General features: G+C 37.5%; 1 protein-coding gene across 11 annotated transcripts in view; it reads right to left on the bottom strand.

The window, feature by feature from the left end:
* VPS13B (vacuolar protein sorting 13 homolog B) overlaps nt 1-15,751 on the bottom strand; it is a 752,042-nt gene that overhangs the window by 162,005 nt on the left and 574,286 nt on the right. For 6 of the 11 annotated variants that reach the window (XM_081503358.1, XM_081503363.1, XM_081503357.1 and 3 more), the window contains exon 36: nt 9,325-9,720. The exons of 2 other annotated variants lie outside the window; for them this stretch is intronic. In XM_081503358.1, the coding sequence (XP_081359484.1) occupies nt 9,325-9,720 (396 nt within the window). Of the gene's footprint in view, nt 1-6,214; nt 6,966-9,324; nt 9,721-15,751 lie in introns of those variants that run through there. 3 more of the 11 variants (XM_081503366.1, XM_081503367.1, XM_081503359.1) reach the window with 2 other exon arrangements.

Genomic DNA, 15,751 nt, shown 5'->3' with positions numbered 1-15,751 from the left:
TGGGTACTCTAACCATGAAAATAGCTGGGTGTTCCCCTCTTGATCAGAATATGTAAGTGGTTCAGATCTTATTTAATTACATCCTATTTTGTAATATGCCTATATCTGTATCTGTTATTACAGTAAAGTTGTAATATAGGATAAGATTAAGGTATGAAACAACATATAACAAAACTGTTAGAGAACTACATGGACACCACTGTTTAAGCTGAAAGGGATGCTCTTCCCAATCAAGTTACTAAAAAGTCTAGCTCTCAAAATGAGAGTCTGGCTGGGCAGTCGACCTGCTAACACATATCCCTTCTCTGAAGCACCTGATGATTTCCCATTGGTGAAATTTCCAGGAACTCTCATCTAGGCCTCATTGATAAGTATAAGCTGGGTCTTCTAGTCTAATCTAAACCTATTCTCTGGACATGAGAAAATGATAAGCATCAGGAAAAGATTTTATTTTTTTCACATAAAGGGAGAAAGGCTATTTATACTTGGCCTGGAGAAGGGAAAGGCTACCCACTATTCCGGCCTGGAGAATTCCATGGACTTTATAGTCCAAGGGGTTGCAAAGAATTGGACATGACTTTCACCTTCACTGTCTGGAAAAGGTATTTTTTTGAAAAATGTTTTAGAACTCATGGATCCTAGAAAAACTAAACTGAACATACCAAAGGGAGATGGTGGATATGCTTTGCCTCTTTCTTCCTCTCCAATTTGCCACTATGCTTACTGTTTTTACAGTTGTGTCAGTTTATTAGGAAAATAAAACTTGACTGGATCATGTAGCTATATTTAAAAAAAGCAGACTAAGAAATCTGTGCATACTGGAAAATGTGTAACAACCTGCTTATAGAGGAAAGAATAACTGTAAATACATACTTTGAAAGTTTCTTAGATGAACACAGTAGCTGGTTAACTTAATGAGGAAACTGCAGGTGGGTTAATTTTTTTTTAAAGTCAGTCACATGAATAGAAGAATTGGTATGAAAACAATGCTGAAAACAAAATGGCTTCCTAAGTGATTCACTGCAATGGCTTAGAAACCGGTATTCATCCACATGATCCAGGTTTTTAAAGACTAGTTTAATAGAAAGACCAGAAGCCAGGAGACATGTGCTATCACTCCCCCTGCACCCTGGAGTACCCCTGGACAAATCACTTAATCTCAGCATCCTTAAGTAAGGGAGTTCGGACTAGCTCAATGGGCCTCAACCTAGGATTCTCTGATATGCAGGGAATCCCATATAGTAATGCTGGTCCATGAGGTATGTTCAGTATTTCAAAAATCCTGAAAGAAACTTGAATGAATTTGTTGGCGACAGGGCTGAGATATACTAAGTTTTTTGGTTACAGTCATATCAAGTTGGTACAGTCAAGTTAGCTATTTTATCCTAAATACAGCTTGTGTGGATGATGTAATTGGATAAAAAGTGCTCCTGATGAGAGGATGACCTCTGAGACAGTTTTCAGCTCTAAAATTAAATGCTCTACGACCTCAGCATTCATGGGGTATGACTGTGATGGGAGAGTGACGAGAAGGAAGATACAAAAACACTAATATTTATTGAGGAATTTAATAAATTTGTGCCAAGGAATGTGTGGAGTACTGTGTGTACATTATCTCCCTTAATCCGCTCAACAGCTCTGTGGATTAAGTGTTTTTGCCTTTATTTTGGAAATGAGCTGTGTAGTAATTTTTACCACAATCAACTGCCAGCAAGTAGCAGGGCTGGGATTAAGACTGTCTGCCTCTTTCCAGCACCATGTTGCTTTATAAAAAGTACTGCTCTTAGTTAGCTCTTAGTAATTTCATTTTTCCAGCTGGTAACAGGGTTGGGAATAAATGCTTTTTCCTGTCCCCTCTGTCTTGCTCAGTCTCGGTACATTAGGCCAACATAGCCTACAGGTCCAGAGGCCCAGCCAGAGAGCAAAAGAACATCTAAGATGTGTCTTCAGTCACTCATCGCTGGCAGGGTTGCTTTGCCAAAAACTTTCCTAGCAAACAGCCTTCTGGCTTATGTGGATGAGAAGGCAATTTGCTGTGACCGCAGGCAAAACTAAATACTGTCACAAATTCAGTGGAGCGGGAGAAGAGTTACTTCTAACCCTCTTCTTTTCCCACAGTTCCAGTGCTATGGGCAACAATAATTCTGGTCCATTTCACGTAATACTAACTTATAAGGTGCCAATGTTAGGATGCAAAAGAGACACTATTAAGAAAAAGATGTCTACTATTTAATTGCTAGGACTGGAAACTTGCTTCTCCAATAGCATTTGCACAGTGAGATATCTTCCTGTTAATTAACAGCATTTTTGTTGTCTCCAACACCCTTTTCCCTCCTGTCCAAGAAACACTGCTTTAATATGTGTATATGAGAAATTTTTATTAGTTGTCCCCTTTATTCCCTCAAATGTATCTAAATATAGAAGAATGGTTCTTTATCATATCTTTGTTAAAGCTAGAAGAAATAAAAAACACTTTTTTTTTAGGCATTTTTTTTTCCTATATTACATAAGATGCACGAAGTTTAGTGCAATGGGACACGCTTCTAAAATACATAACCCGAGGCCAACAGTTTTCTAGCAATCTAGATTAAGTTTGGAATTTGGTAACTAAAAACAATAGGGATGAAGACTACTACCTGGAGACAAGATTTGAAGGTGAACCTACTTGGAAGAGTATAATAACTATGCCAGATTTCTCATTAGAAGGGAGCAGAGCCTTACGAAGACTTCACATTCCCCAAGAAAACCATATTTACACAACTAACAATTCTTTTGTTGAAAAAAAAAAGCTTTCCTTATTGCATGCGGACACATGTGGGCTGTGTAAAAATATAAGAGATGTGTAACCCACGGTAAACACAAAGTAATGATCTTAAACAGGCCAAATCCTTGAACTCGTCATTAATAAATGTCTCTCCTGCATTCAGCTACCCTGGCTGCTGGGAGCCTGTTTTCTTCAAGTACTTCAAACACGGAAATCCAGGAACATTTATTATTTTAATCCATTACAGGCAGTGCTTGATTTAACTTTATTGGTTGTGGTGGTGGTAGTGGTTATAAGTGGGGGTATAGCAATGTTCTTTTACACATCATTTCAAAAGGGCTTAATTATATTTTATAGTTTGGGCCAGGAATTCTGCTTGTTTTTTTTGTCTAACAAGGTTCAAATGGAGTTCAGGTCGGTGATTAATCAGAAGAAAAAGTCGGAGATGGTTATCTCTCTGAGATGAGCTCATCTCCGTCTACGAAAGGCTGGGCAGGTACATGGTGTACAATGCGCCACAGCCCATGAGCATGCTCTGACATCTGAAGATGGCTGCTTATGGGACGATTTTTACTTTTCAGGCAGCCTGGAAATGAACACATCAGAAATCTCACCCAGTGGTTTTCTTCTAAATTTCTGAAGTTACTATCCTAAGGTATTTAAAGGCTTCCCATTAAAATCCAAAACAGTAACCTTAGTAACCTCACAGCACTAAAAAAATGTACATGAATAACAAAAATCATGCGACAATAAAAAAAAATCCACACATAAACCCTTTAGCACAAAAATTTTGAATATTCCAAATGAAAGATGTCAAGACTTATTATAATTTGGTTAAATAAAATAAAAAAAAATGACCATAGAAATATGCCTGAACATCATATATCTACTAGTGGGTTTTTTAAAAAAAAAAAATCAAATGTTAATTTTTTGCCTCTCTTTTTGAGGGGGTGAAAAAAGATAATTTCTAACATAGCAGTACTAACGTTGTTTATTATTGTCCAAAATTCTATCTAATCACATATTATTGATAATAATTACAGCCAAGAGAATAAAATCTGTACGTTGGGATTTCTTTTCCATTGCATATAATTTCTAAGAGAGGACAAGAAAATTACTCACCAAGAGACTTAGGCATTTACGTTTTTAATTTCCCACTGTATTAAAGGAAAAAATAATGGGACATTATTTGGGGAAAAAAAAAGTAATGAGACCTTTACTTTTTCCACCTATTTCCCATTCAATTTTTAGAACATCCTATGGTTTGTGAATGTCTCAGTAGTTCACCATTATGCATAGAAAAATATCATCATTGAAAAAAAATCAGTAATTCACAGGTAATTTAAGAGCAAAAAAAGGACAGGCCAGTTCATCAGTAGCAACCTTGAACCTTGTTATAAAGTAATAGGAGGGAATCTGACCAGGATTAATAGTGGTCCTCAGTGCTGGGATGAGGGGTGTCAGGTTTCACAGACTCTAGGCCATCTGTTCTGCCTGCCTACATTTTACTTCTGCGAAACTATAAACGTACCTCTACCTCAGGGACTATAGAGAGGCATTAGAATTCTTCTGCTTTTCATTATCACAAGATTCAGTAACTCATTTCATTGTCAAGATAATCCCCTTTTACTCTTTCTTTTGCGCTTGCTGGGTATGCCAAAATGACAAATAAAACCCCAGATGTTACAGACCCAATGAGGTCTCCACCTTTCCTTGAGTGTTGGGTTTAAGCTACTTGAGACACGGTGTCAAATATGACAGGACCCTGATGCCCACACCCAATATTCATTAAGGTTTGTTAGTGATTTGTATACCTGTCTACAAGCTGTACTTCCACTTCAATCCTCAGTGGCTGTTTAAAAGTTAAGTGTGTCCTCTGGCTTTAACTGTTGAAGAATTCATTTCCTATTGTTCAGGCATTGGAAAAAGATGCTATTTCTTTCTAAAAGTAACAAAAGTCTTTCGGGTGTTGTAAATGGCTTGTTATTGCAATATATTATTTTAGGTAGTCATATTTAATTTAATGTTTTATTTCCCCTCAGGCTTACTTGCATTTCTGCAGCATCCACTGGTTATGACAACGCCTTAGGAGATTGTCCTCAGGAGAGTCAGCTGACTCTGGAATGAAAAGCTGGAGCTCCGCTCTGTATCAATTAATGACCTAGTTTCACTTTTCAGGACATGAAAAGGAGCTTTAGTTCTTTACATTTTTATTGGTCCTGAATGCACTGAACATGAGAAGAGGCATTTGTATCCGTGAAGAATAATGTGGTTATGCTTGCTTGCTTTCTACTTTTTGTTTATACACAAAGATAAGTACATATGGATGACAGAGTCTGGGGTAGTGAAAGTTATTTAAACCACAGCTCTTTGACTAGGACTTCAACTTATTGCTTTCTGCATGGATGAAAGTCCCCCAAGTCCCTATGGAAAGGGGATTCTTGCAACTTTTCCTTGATTCGGACTAATATGCCAGACAAGATGGCCTCACTCAGGCTCTTCCCCCAGCCCTCTCTGCCACCTAACTAGTTCATACCCTATCTCCCTTTTCCTCATCTACAGGGAGCTTGCTAATAGATGTGCCCCTAAGAAAGAGCAAGGCAGCTTAAAGCCCAGCTATTTCACAGCCTGAATTGTGTACCCTTGTTTGGCGAAATCTAAGAAGTGCCGCCCTAATAGAGCCATAATTTACTCTGACAAGGAGAGCTAAAGTCTGCAGCTCACTCCCCACCCTGCCTGTACAAAGTGCTACATTGCTAGTTCAGAATTTATAGCTACATACTTAAGGTTTCTCCAAAATGCCATACTTCAAACAGCAAAAAAGACAGGATGTGTGTGTGTGTATGGGGAGGTGGGGTGGTTATGTTTTTTAAGAAGAACATATTACAGAATGGGCCAGATTTAATGGACAGTAAAAGAAACGTCTGCCTTAAAATGTTTCAGAAAATAAGATAAAATTTTAAAACAAGATTAATTTTGTTATCAATAACATAATCATTGAAAATTTTGCAGTACTATACACAATCATAGAAATTTCTGGGATTATATACCAATTTAAAAAAATACAAGCATTACATCTTGTATGTAAAGTTCTAAAATCAGAACTTTAGGGCCATTTTACTTAAGACACATGGGAGAACATAAGCATTCTAGCAGAAATATGAGTTGGGTTATCATAAGTCACTGCTACACTAGCATCTGCAGAATGGAATTGAAAAAAAACCCACGTCCCTTGAAACTCGGATAGTTTAGGGCCACGGAATAGTACAGAAGGCTGAGAAGAACTCACAGGCTTTCTTTTAAAGTGGAAAATACTTAACCATTTCATTTTGTTTCAAATGATGAAGACATTCCAGTGAATAATTTGTACATATTTTGTTGTAAAAACCGGTAAATGAACATAAAAACATTTCAGATTTAAGTATACTGAGAATGTCGTAGGGGAGAACATTAACTTTTCTCTCTCATTCTTTTATTATTTCCTTTCTGCACACACTTCCCATAAGCTTATGACAGTTTAGATGATAAAAAATTATAATCATTAGGCAAACACAAATATTTTTTGTACTTTTCACAAGTGAAGAAACATGCCTACGACACATTCCCAATTGTGTTTCTCTAAATATTACTTAGAACATAAGATTCCTCTAGCATTACAAATCTATTTCAGCTCCTAAATTAAAACTCATCTGGAAAGGACCGTTTTACCCTGTTTATATAACATTGTCACATAAAGAGTGTTAAAAAAAATATTTCGCTAAAAATAGCTTGCGTAAGTTAGGGATTAGAGTAGTTTCTGCTGCTATAATTGTTCCTTTGTAGTTTTTTCCATGATGTTTTTGCACAGTGTTTTTGACTGTGTTTATTAAAGTCAGCACATCAAAAAGGATCAAAGAGAAAGTGAGTGAGAACCAAAGAAACCCCAAGTGTGTTGTCTCATTGGGGAGTTATGCAGATTCGCATAAACAAGTGCAAATTGTTGAGGTTTTAATGAAAATTTTCTACAATTATTTTATCTTAAGTCATTCTATACAATAACATCTGTACAGCAGATGGCTATGCTGTACCAAGGCAATGCTCCTTTTTCTTTCTCTGTTTAATAGTACATCTGAGATGACTACTTTTGTCACTGTGCTCAATTTGGTTCAGCAAATAATTTGAAAAGTGCAGCTGCTGCAGATGGTCACAATAGTTACATAAACTGTAAAATCAAAGACACAGTTAAGTATTTCTGTATTAGATTCAAGCTATAAAAATCTGACATTAACTCCAATGGGCTCAAAGATACACTATAAAAACTTTTGATTGCGTACAGAACGATGTCACTGGAAAATACAAAAAGAAATACGACTACTGGTAGGACATTTTTTTGTTGTTGTTGGGAAATACTTTTTACAACTTACCAAAAATAAACCTTGAATATATATTTGCATATATTTCATCCAAACTACAAAGCATGAATTTTTAATATATGTAAATATACAATGAAATGAATGTTCAGAGCTTAAATTATATTTTACTTCTTAAATATATTCCTTGGTAGAAAATCAATGTCTGAAAAATACATAGTAATCTCTTAATTATAATTTCCTAGAAATCAACCTACAGCAATAACTAGAGCTTTCAATCTCACTTCACTTAATCATAATTTATTATTATTTTCCCAACTTTGTTTTCTTGTTTTCTTTTGAACATGCCATCACATCAAGCAGAAATGTAGACAAAACAGATTTGGTGTTTGTTACACTCATAATAAAACTATTTCTATCAATATTAATCAAATGGCTAACTTCAATCTGATTTGATTTGTTGATGCAGATAACTATTTAAGAACATTTGCTGGACACTACACATTATAGCTGTATGAAGTATATAGTTTTTACTGTATTTAACTAGATTTAAGAGTTATAACTATAAAAATAATGGGGTACTAACCTAAAGGAAAAAACAAGTTATACAACCAGAATGCACCTAATACTTCGAAAAGGTCAGTGAGAAGATTTTAATTATATTTCAGAGAAATTTACTGAGAACAGACACTATTAAAAGTTAGTAGCTAATGAATGAATATAAAATATTAATAGCAAGTGAATGAAACAAGAAATGAGGATGACTGAGCACAGTATATATTAAATGCTTTCATTCTACTTCATTCCTAACCTTTCCTTTCTATGATTCAGGTACAACTGGAAAGGCGTGGGAATGGTCCCAGTGTGGTCTGGGTTGTAATTTATTTGTGGATAAATCAGACATTGCAGCCTTCAGTGCTTCATAGTCTTTCACGTACCATGGACCTTACATTTTTCATTTCTAACTTTTAAGACAATTAAAAAAAAAATACAGTGCTTTTAAGCAGGCTTGGTCACAAATATTTCTGGTGAGCAAGAAAGAAATCATTTATTTTTTGGCCTAAAATTCATACTTCTCAATTACAAAACTCCTTCTTTATCTCGTCAACTACTGTGCCCAAATTGACTATACAATTAGTCCCCAGCTGCCACTTTTTAGTAAGCAACTGAGTTGCATACAATTTCAGGATTTACTTTATCCCCTATACTACCCCTCTAGCCCCACTTCTTCCCTCCAAATTAAAGTGGAAAAAATGTTTTCCTTTTGCTACTTTTACTTTCAGAGTGGAGTTTCTGGCTTCAGTGCACTGAACTTTAACAGTAGCAGTTTCTGTGATTGAAGATGGTTATTCCCCACTTGTACCTTGTTTTTTCTCTTCCCTTCCTCACATTCCTTCTGCCTCCTCTTTTTGATTCAGTGTGAAAAAGCAAAGAACAATTTAGGTATGGTAACAAAAGAGGAAAATGCAGCTGTCACTACCCGTTAATTTCTCACCTCTCCACTCATCAAGGACATTCAGTTGCCAAGTCCAGGCTCCTTTGCTCAGCTAGGGACTGAAGCAGGGCCTTTCCTTGCAGGTGTTGCTGTCTGAGAATCCTCAGTGGCACTGTCTCTGCAAAGTTGAACCTTGGCTTCTATTACTTTTGGTGTAGCATTTCTGCCACCAGAGCAAATTTTTTTTTTTTTTTTTTTAAATAAATTGTTACCAGTGACTTAATGGAGCACAGCGGAATCACCTGTAGGGTTTGTTGGAAGACGTTTTTCTGGGAGCCATGCCCAGAGTTTCTGATTCAGTAGGTCAAGAGTAGAGTCACAATTTGCATTTCTAACAAGTTCCCAGATGCTGCTGGTTCTGAGACTACACTTTGAAAGCTACTACTCAGATGGCTTGCAAAACCTGATGCTTAGAAAGCTCTGTTCTTCCACTACAACCACGTTAGGTAAAAAGAAATTTAGGAATGAACTGTTATAAAGACATCTGTAGGAACACACCTGAAGAGGTAGACAGGAACACTTTAGGGCATAAAATACTTAGCCTTAAATAATTTGTTGTAACACTTTCTTTAAAGTAAGGCAACAAACCAGAAATGTGCCCATCTCTAATGGTTCTTGAAACTTTTTGCCTCTACATAATACAAACCTTCAACATTATGCAGTTTTAGATGTTAACAAGCCACTGGCATCTCTCTTGCCCCTTTACTGTGACTTACCAGGTACTTTCTGCGCTGCTTTGACATTAAGGCTTCCATTGAGGGTGGATAAAGATGCCAAAAGGCACGGTTTATTAGGATGGGGGACAGTTTCCATGGAGACCACAATCTGAGTAGTATGAACAGAAATTTTTTGAAAGCAGGAAATCGTTCTCCATACGTTTTCTTGAAATGGAATCTTTTGTGCTCCATCACCATGAACTTTAACCTTAGATAACTTTCCACGGTAACATTTGGAGGCTGGAAGCGCATCCTTATTCAGCATGGTGTCTGACGGGGCTGAGGACACTTTGCTGTGTACGTTTTTTATCTTCTTCAAAAAATGGTTTATTTGATCCAACTTAGTAAAACTCAGGTTTGCTTTCAAAGGCTTTGATATATCCAAGTTGATGTCTGCTGTAGAAGTGAAAAGGGTAAGAAAATTACTGAAGCCCTCTTATTGCAAATAAGCCTTTACTTCCCTGTCAAGCTCCTATTTCAATTTCCTAACACCTATACTGTGGACTCATTAGGATGCCAGATGTTATAATTCTTCTACTTACCACCTATTCTTTCCATGTAGTTACTTGAAGGAACACTTTTCTTGCACTACTCTCTTGCCTACATTCCTGTCCCAATCCATGTGACTGTCTGTCTGTTCCTGACAGACTGAAGGCCACACGTGGACATCTACCCTCTACCCTCTACTTGGAGGCAAAGTTAAGCAGCCTTTCCAGTTTGTTACCAGACTGACATTCTTTCTTCTGGGGTTAAAAGGACCTCTCTTAGTACCCAGCACAATGTTTGACACAAATACTGATATTAATAAATAATCTGTCCAACTGATTAACTGAAGTAGCCTCCCTACCACTGTCTGATAAAGTATATACACAAAACGTTTGTTTCTCCTCTGCAACCCGCTAAAACCCAGAAAAGTCCCTACATCTTTCCCTGTATTCTGTTTTGAACAAGTTTCAAATATCTCATCCAATGTAACATGGTAGACTGAGACCTCTGAAACTCTATTTTACATGTATCACGCACCAGATGTTGCCCTTATTTGTCACTTAATCACCTGACACTAAGACTTTTCTGTTTTTGCGTTCTCACTTCCACTTTTGTCATCAGTAAGACTTAAGACTGTCAGGGTCGTGAAAGCAGAGGATGGCACTCATCTTTATGCCCAGTGCCTGGCACAGTGTGTTTCTCATATGTATGTGTTCAGTAAATGGTGGCGTTTAACTAACTGAACCTAATTAAGTATTCTTTTCACTGGAGCCTGATATAATACAAGACATAGTCATAGATGAAGCTAGGAATAGCAAAGTTATCAAGCAGACAAAGTTCATGTTCTGTTTTCAACAGGAGGACCTCTGCTCATCTTCTTCAGATTTCAGCACTTTAGGGTTTCCTCTTGGCTACCCAGGTGGTGCTAGTGGTAAAGAAGCCACCTGCCAATGCAGGTAGACAGACGTAAGAGACACAGGTTCGATCCCTGGGTGGAAAAGATCCTCTGGAGTAGGGCATGGGAACTCACTCCAGTGGAGAATCCAATGGACAGAGGAGCCTGGTGGGTTCCAGTCCACGGAGTCACACAGAGTCAGACACGACTGAAGTGACTTAGCATGCACGGATAATACTGCTATGAACATTAGTATGCAAATTTTTATGTGAATATGTTTTCAATTATTTTAGGTATCTACCTAGAAGTGGAATTGCTGGGTTATATTTGATTATGGCAATCCTAGTGGGTGTGAAGTGGTATCCCATTGTGATTTTGATTTGTATTTTCTTAATGATTAATGATGTTGAGCATTTTTTCTTATGCTTATTGGTGATGTGTATATATTCTTAGAAAAATGCCTATCACCTTTGTTCATTTTTAAATTGCTTTTTTTTGTCTTTTTCTTATTAAATAGTATGAGTCTTTTACATCGATATATTCCAGATACAAGTCCCCATCAGATATAGGATTTGCAAATATTTTCTCCCATTGTGTGAACTGTCTTTTCAGTTTCTGTGATTGTATCATTTGCAGCACAAAAGATTTTAATTTTTGTGAAGTCCAACAGATTATTCTGTTTGAGCTTTTGGTGACATCAAAAAAGCATTGCTTTATCCAAGGTGACAAAGATTCACATTTATGCTTTCTTTTACAAGTTGTATAGTTTTATCTCTTACATTTAGGTCTATAATTCCTCTAAAATTAACTTTTGTGTTTTGTGTGAGGTAGGGGTTCAACTTAAATTTTTTTTTGCATAGGGAAATCCAGTTACACCAGCACCATTTTTGAAAGGCATTATTTTTGACTTGCAGAACAGGTTGGTGGGCAAAATATTTTAGGGAAACTGCATGATTCAAATGACTCATATATTGTTCTGCTCTGTCTTCAAATTCTTTTATGTGGGCTTCTAAATTTTGTGACCTCACAAAAAATAATACCATCTTTTACCACAATGAAAAAAATGAGCAATCTTAACAGATGACAGCAACAACAGAAACACTAAACAAAGCTAAAGTGGAAAGAAGACTCAGATACTGGGGCCAGAAGCTATCTTCTTTTGCCTGGATTCATAACATGAGATTAAAACTAAGGGTCAGAAGTAGCCATAGAAGCAATTTACTGACCTGCTCAGCAATTTGCCCAAATATCTACCTATACCAACTGCTGAGCCTAAGGGATCCACTTTCCCTGACTGTAGATTGGCAAAACATCCATAGAATGGTATGCATGAGAGCTGCTGACTGCTATCTCAATATGGATTCTTGTGTCTCAGATATGGAAGTCCCAGGGGCATAAGAAAAACAGACAAAAAAACTCCCCAAACTATTTATCTTTGCTTATTTGCCTAACTTGTCTTTTGAGACTCTTTGAGTCATTTCTTCCCGAAAAACCTTTCTTGATCCCTGTGGCAGACTGAGGTGCCTCTTATTCATTGCTTCCAGAATATCCTGTGTATTGTGTCATCATCAAGTATCTATTTATATTATTTCTATAGCTACTGCTTAGTGTCCAGGTAACTATGAGCTCCTGAAAAATAAGGACTGTTCTACATCTTAATATTCTCAGTTGCCTAGGTGGTGCTAGTGGTAAAGAACCCACCTGCCAGTACAGGAGATGTGAAAGATGCAGGTTCAATCCCTGGGTCGGGAAGATCCCCTGGAGGAGGGCACGGCAACCCACTCCAGTATTCTTGCCTCGGAAATCCCATGGAGAGAGGAGCCTGGCAGGTTACAGTCCATGGGGTCACACAGAAGTGGACATGACTGAAGTGATTTAGCATGTATGCACAAGTACAAAATGGATATTTAATAATGTAATGAAGGGGAAAAAAAAAAAAGGAATGGATTTTTATTTCCTACTGAACTCCCACAAGCTCATCAAGTCAATTCATCCAGAACAATCCATCACCTCCTCTCATTGTTGGTTCTTGTTGTTGTTTAGTCACTAAGTTCTGTCCAACTCTTTTGTGACCCAGTGGACGACAGCCCGCCAGGCTCCTCTGTCCATGGGATTTCCTCTCACACACGCTATGATCTCTGTCTCAGTTAATAGCTCTAATCTACCAACTGGCTCAAATAAAAAAAATCTGACTTTTTGACTCATTTCACTCCCTCTTTTCCTGGTCCAAACCTACTCAATGATTAAGTTCTGTCAATTTTATTTCCAAAATATTGCCTGAATCCAATCTCTTTCTCTCCAGCATTCCAACCACTCCCCATTTTTTCCCCTTCATGTCTTTGATATTCTTCAGCTAATACAAAGCCTCCTAAAAGGTTTCTCTGTCTAGACCGATTCCTGTTAATCCAGGCTCCAGAGTAATTTCCAAATGATTTGTTTCAAATGTGATCCTGATTGGTTCACTATTGCTTAAAACTGTGTAATGGCTTTTACCTATGGGATAGAAGATGAAGCTCCTTAGAATGGAAAAAAGAGATCCTGCCTTTTCTTATCCACAGCCATTGCCTGCCTTAAATATTAAAGCTCCAGAAATATCCAAGAGTTTACAGAGCCCACATTCCCCAGCCCATGCGATGTCATACCATTAGGCCTTTGATCATGTTGCTCCTTGGTCTAATGTACCCTTTCTTTGCCTAATGCCTAATTTCCAGGATAATGCTCAGCATTTTCTCCAAGAAGTAGTTCCACAAAGCTGGTCCTACATAAGTATCTTTTGTGAGATTATGTCTTCCACCAATAGAGAAGATCCTTGAGTATACATTTTTCACCTTTAATACCTAGTGTTGGGCCTCAAACTCAGCATGAAGCACTTATTTGGTCACTTCGTGTTGGAGTACCCCAGAACTCCCTAATCTGGTTCTGTGCGAGGCAGAATTCTGAAGATGACCCCCTTCTCCCAAGATTCCTGTCCCCTGGTTATTGACTCAAACACTAAGCCAGGTACTGCTGTGCTGGAAGGGATTTTATAGGTGTGATAAAAATTCCAGGTAAATTGAATTTAAGCCCAAGATTACCTGGTGGACTGATCTATTACTCGAGCCTTTTACAAAGTACAATAAGGAGGCAGAAGGGGAAGTCAAGAGAGATTTGAAATGGGTCTATGATCTGTCATTGCTACTTTGAGGATGGTAGGGATCATGTGAGAAGGAAAGGGTGCCCTAGAGGTGAGGGATGGAGGTACTGGGCAATCACTAACAAGGAATTAGGGACCTGAGTCCTACAACCACAGGAAGTGGATTATGCAACAGATGGAATGAGTTTGGAAGTGGATTCTTCCCCAGAGCTTCTAGATTAGAGCCCAGCCCAACTGACATCTTGATTTTGGTTTTGTGAGATTCTGAGCAGAGAATACAGCTAAATCCAATTGGACTTCTGACCTAGAGGATTGAGACAATAAATTTGCATTGCTATAAGCCACTATATTTGTGGTAGTTTGTAATTCACCAATAGAAAACCAATACAAATTCCATATGCTAATGTGAAGTATTTCCAGTTTCTAATGTGATTATAAATAAAGTTTCAAGGCTTAGGAATGTTTGCCCTAGCTTCTTTTACCTTTTCCCTCCAAAATAAAAAAATCTAATATACTTTGCTTTTCCTCTTTGTTAGTTGCCAACTCCCTTTCTTTAAATATTATTTCAGGGTTCCAGGAAAGATAGAACTATAACATCTGGAGATATTACAGCTTAAAAAAAAAAAAAAAACCTACAGAGCAGCTATTTGAAGACTCTGAAAAGTAAATGGTAACAGGTAGATTGGGGAAGATGACTAAATTTCAAGCTACCACCAAAATGGTAGTGGATTTTTCATTTTTCTGGCAATATTCTATAGTCTGGGGCAGCCAAAAACCTGAAGGTGGGCATCAGGTGTGGAAGGAGGGAGTAGTCAGAAAAAGCCTCTATTTCTGGCTTCAGTAATGGGAAGGGAATTCCTAATGCCCATAGGGACTAAGAATATCCTTCATTTTTTCCTTCTTTTTCTTGTACCACAGAAAATAGGAGACAATATACTTAAATTCATTTTATGAAACCATCATTACTGATACGAAACCAGACAAAGATAATAAGACAACTACAGACTACTATAGTATCCCTAAATTTCCCAAAGCAATATCAAGAACAGTCCACATACATCATCATTAGTAATTAGAAAAGTACAAATAAAAATGACAATGAGATATCTATTAGAATGGCTAAAATAATAAAAAAACACTGACAATACAAGCTGCTGGAGACGATATGGAACTGGTGGGACCCTCATACATTGCTGGTGTAATGTTAAATGATACAGGCAATTTGGAAACATTTTAGTAGTTTCTTGTGTGTATGTGTGTGTTAGGCACTTAGTCGTGTCCAACTTTTTGCGACCCCCATGGATAGCAGCCTGCCAAGCTCCTCTGCCCATGGAATTCTCCAGACAAGAATACTGGAGTGGGTAGCCATTCCCCTCTCCAGGTAATCTTCCCGACCCTGGAATCAAACCCAGGTCTTCTGTATTGCAGGCAGATTCTTTACTGTCTGAGCCATCAGAGAAGCCCCTTCTTATATGACCCACTAATTCCACGCCTAGGTATTTATCATAGAGGAGTGAAACTTATAATCACATAACTACTTGTACACAAATGTTTAAAGTAGCTCTATTCAAAATCACCAAAATTGGAAACAACTTATATGCCCTTCAATGGGTGAATTCTTAAATGGCACATCTACAAAATGGAACACTACTCAGCACTGAAAAGGACTGTACTACTGACAGATGCAACAAATCTCAAGGGTAGGTAGCATGTGAGTTAAAGAAAGTAGTCTGAAAAGGTTACATGCTATATGATCAGATTTGTATGACATTCTCAAAAAGACAAGACAAATAAAAATCCTAAAGTGATGGAGAGCAGTAATTATCAGAGACTAGGGCTTAGGGGAAAGTTTGATTACAAAGGACTACCATGAGAATTTAAGGTGGCAGAACTGTTCTGTATCTTGACTGTGG

The sequence above is a fragment of the Giraffa tippelskirchi genome, chromosome 6 (genome assembly GCF_054371585.1).
Source record: "Giraffa tippelskirchi isolate mGirTip1 chromosome 6, T2T-mGirTip1v1.2.pri, whole genome shotgun sequence".
Taxonomy (NCBI): Eukaryota; Metazoa; Chordata; class Mammalia; order Artiodactyla; family Giraffidae; genus Giraffa; species Giraffa tippelskirchi.
Note: the sequence above shows the minus strand (reverse complement) of the source record. Positions and strands in the feature narration are given on the sequence as shown.